The following is a 1,803-nucleotide window of genomic DNA, read 5'->3' on the forward strand; positions in this document are numbered from 1 at the left end:
TTGGTGTCGGGTCAAGGGCATCAACACTATCGATGCGAAGTTGCCGAGGAGGTGGACGCCAAGGGCAATGCTGCGGTCGCTGCGTTAGAGGAAGAGTAGCTACCCTGTGTTTGTGTCACCACGTGAGATGAGAGCACAAGGCTGACAGATGACATTTGCGACTGTTGTGACCCAAGGAAGCAATCGCCGAGCAGCCGTGTTGAGGCTGCGGTGATGGCAACCGACAACTGCAGCAGCGGAGGCAGAACAAGAGGGAGGTGGCGTTGAAGCGATCGAGGTTGAGACTGCAGTGGTGGCAATCGGTGGCTGTGGCAACGATGCAGAGCAAGGGGGGCTGCAGCAACGGTGCAGATCGAGGGGGTTGAGGTGAAGGCTGCGGTGGCTAGCAGCAGTAGACGTTGCTGGCCGAAGCGCAGCGGCGGCGGTGGAGAAGGAGTCAGCGAGGGTCGTGGCAGGCTGGGCGGCGAGCGGCGTCGTCGCTGGCTGGGCAGTAGTGGTGACGGTGGTGGCAGCCGGCGTTCGCAGCAGCAAGGGGATCCACGACTGCGGCAGCAAGGGGACCCGCGACTACGACGGTGGTAACTGCCCTGTTTCGGTCACCACCGATGCAGAGCAAGGGGAAGCAGCGGCTGGGAAGCGAGCGGGAGCAGCGGCTGGGAGGCGAGCGGCGGTCGTCGCACGGGGGAGAAGCGGCTGGAAGGCGACGGCGACGGCGCTCGAGGCGACGGCGGCGGCTGGAAACAAGGGCAGCAGATGTGAGTTGCAGTGATAGCCCTGTTTCGGTTACAAAAGATGCAGAGCAAGGAGGATCGGCTGCTGGGAGGCGTGCGGCGGTCGTCGCACGATGGCTGGCAGCGGTGGTGGGTCGGTTGGGCGACGACGGCGCTCGAGGGGAAGAGGAGTGCTGGAGGAGGCGCGGCTACGATCGACGAGGGCTGCAGCAACAAAGGAACTTTGTTTCTGGAACCGCTGCAAGGAGGGGCTGCGACAACCGAGGAGGAGAGGTCGATGGCCGGGTGGGGGCAGCGGCGGCGGCGGTGGCTGCTGGCTGGGCGACAGCGGCGGCAGTGGTGATCCCTCGGCCGGGAAGCAGCGGCGGCGGCTGGGCTGGCTGGAAGCAGGGGTCCGTTAGGGGAAGCAGTGGTGGCTGCGACTTCTTCTTCTTCTTCTTTCTTTCTTCTTTCTTTTCTTTTCTTTTCCTTTTTTTTTTTTTAACGAAGATGAAGATAACTGCAGCAAGGGGGCAGCGGCGGTGGTGACGACTGCTGGCGGGGCAATGACAATGGTGGTGGAGAAGAGGTAACGGTGGTCACTGACCAAGACACAGATGTTCCTTCTCGGTTGAGAGGATCGACTTCTCGGTTGAGAGGATCGACGTTCGTGGCTGTCGGCTTCACCGCTCTGATACCAAATGATAAGACCCTAAAAGTCTTATCGTAGGCTCTGATACCAAATGATAAGACCCTAAAGTCTTATCGTAGGCTCTGATACCAATTGATAAAACCCTAAAGTCTTATCGTCCAAGAAAGGGGAGAAATGGGGATGATAATGATCGCTTCGAGGGGATCGGCCTCCTTGATCGCTTCGAGGGGATCGGCCCTCCTTGATTGCTTCGAGGGGATCGGCCCTCCTTGATTGCTTCGAGGGGATCGGCCTCCTAGGGTTTGTCAAAAGATAGAATAGTATTTTTCATAGATTACTGAAAAGAAACAGTTACATCTCTATTTATAGAGTTCCACCCAGAGTCCATCAAGACTTGAACTCTAATAATAAATAAATATTAAATAAACCTCTACTTGACTT

The 1,803-nt window shown here is 57.6% G+C and overlaps 1 protein-coding gene across 1 annotated transcript; it reads left to right on the plus strand.

Annotated features, from left to right (window-relative positions):
- Nucleotides 1–844: 844 nt before the first annotated feature.
- Nucleotides 845–1,440, plus strand: LOC135680300 (uncharacterized). Its single transcript, XM_065194183.1, has 2 exons — nt 845–1,123; nt 1,237–1,440. Exons 1-2 carry the CDS (start codon nt 845–847, stop codon nt 1,438–1,440), a joined length of 483 nt encoding a protein of 160 aa, XP_065050255.1.
- Nucleotides 1,441–1,803: the final 363 nt, after the last annotated feature.

This window comes from Musa acuminata, chromosome BXJ1-8 (genome assembly GCF_036884655.1).
Source record: "Musa acuminata AAA Group cultivar baxijiao chromosome BXJ1-8, Cavendish_Baxijiao_AAA, whole genome shotgun sequence".
Classification (NCBI taxonomy): Eukaryota; Viridiplantae; Streptophyta; class Magnoliopsida; order Zingiberales; family Musaceae; genus Musa; species Musa acuminata.

Excerpts from the sequence above, each read along its gene's own strand:
- LOC135680300 (XM_065194183.1), top strand. The coding sequence starts at position 845 with ATGGCTGGCAGCGGTGGTGGGTCGGTTGGGCGACGACGGCGCTCGAGG. Across the intron at positions 1,124-1,236 it reads TGGGCTGGCTGGAAGCAGGG|CAAGGGGGCAGCGGCGGTGG; the intron begins GTCCGTTAGGGG and ends AGATAACTGCAG.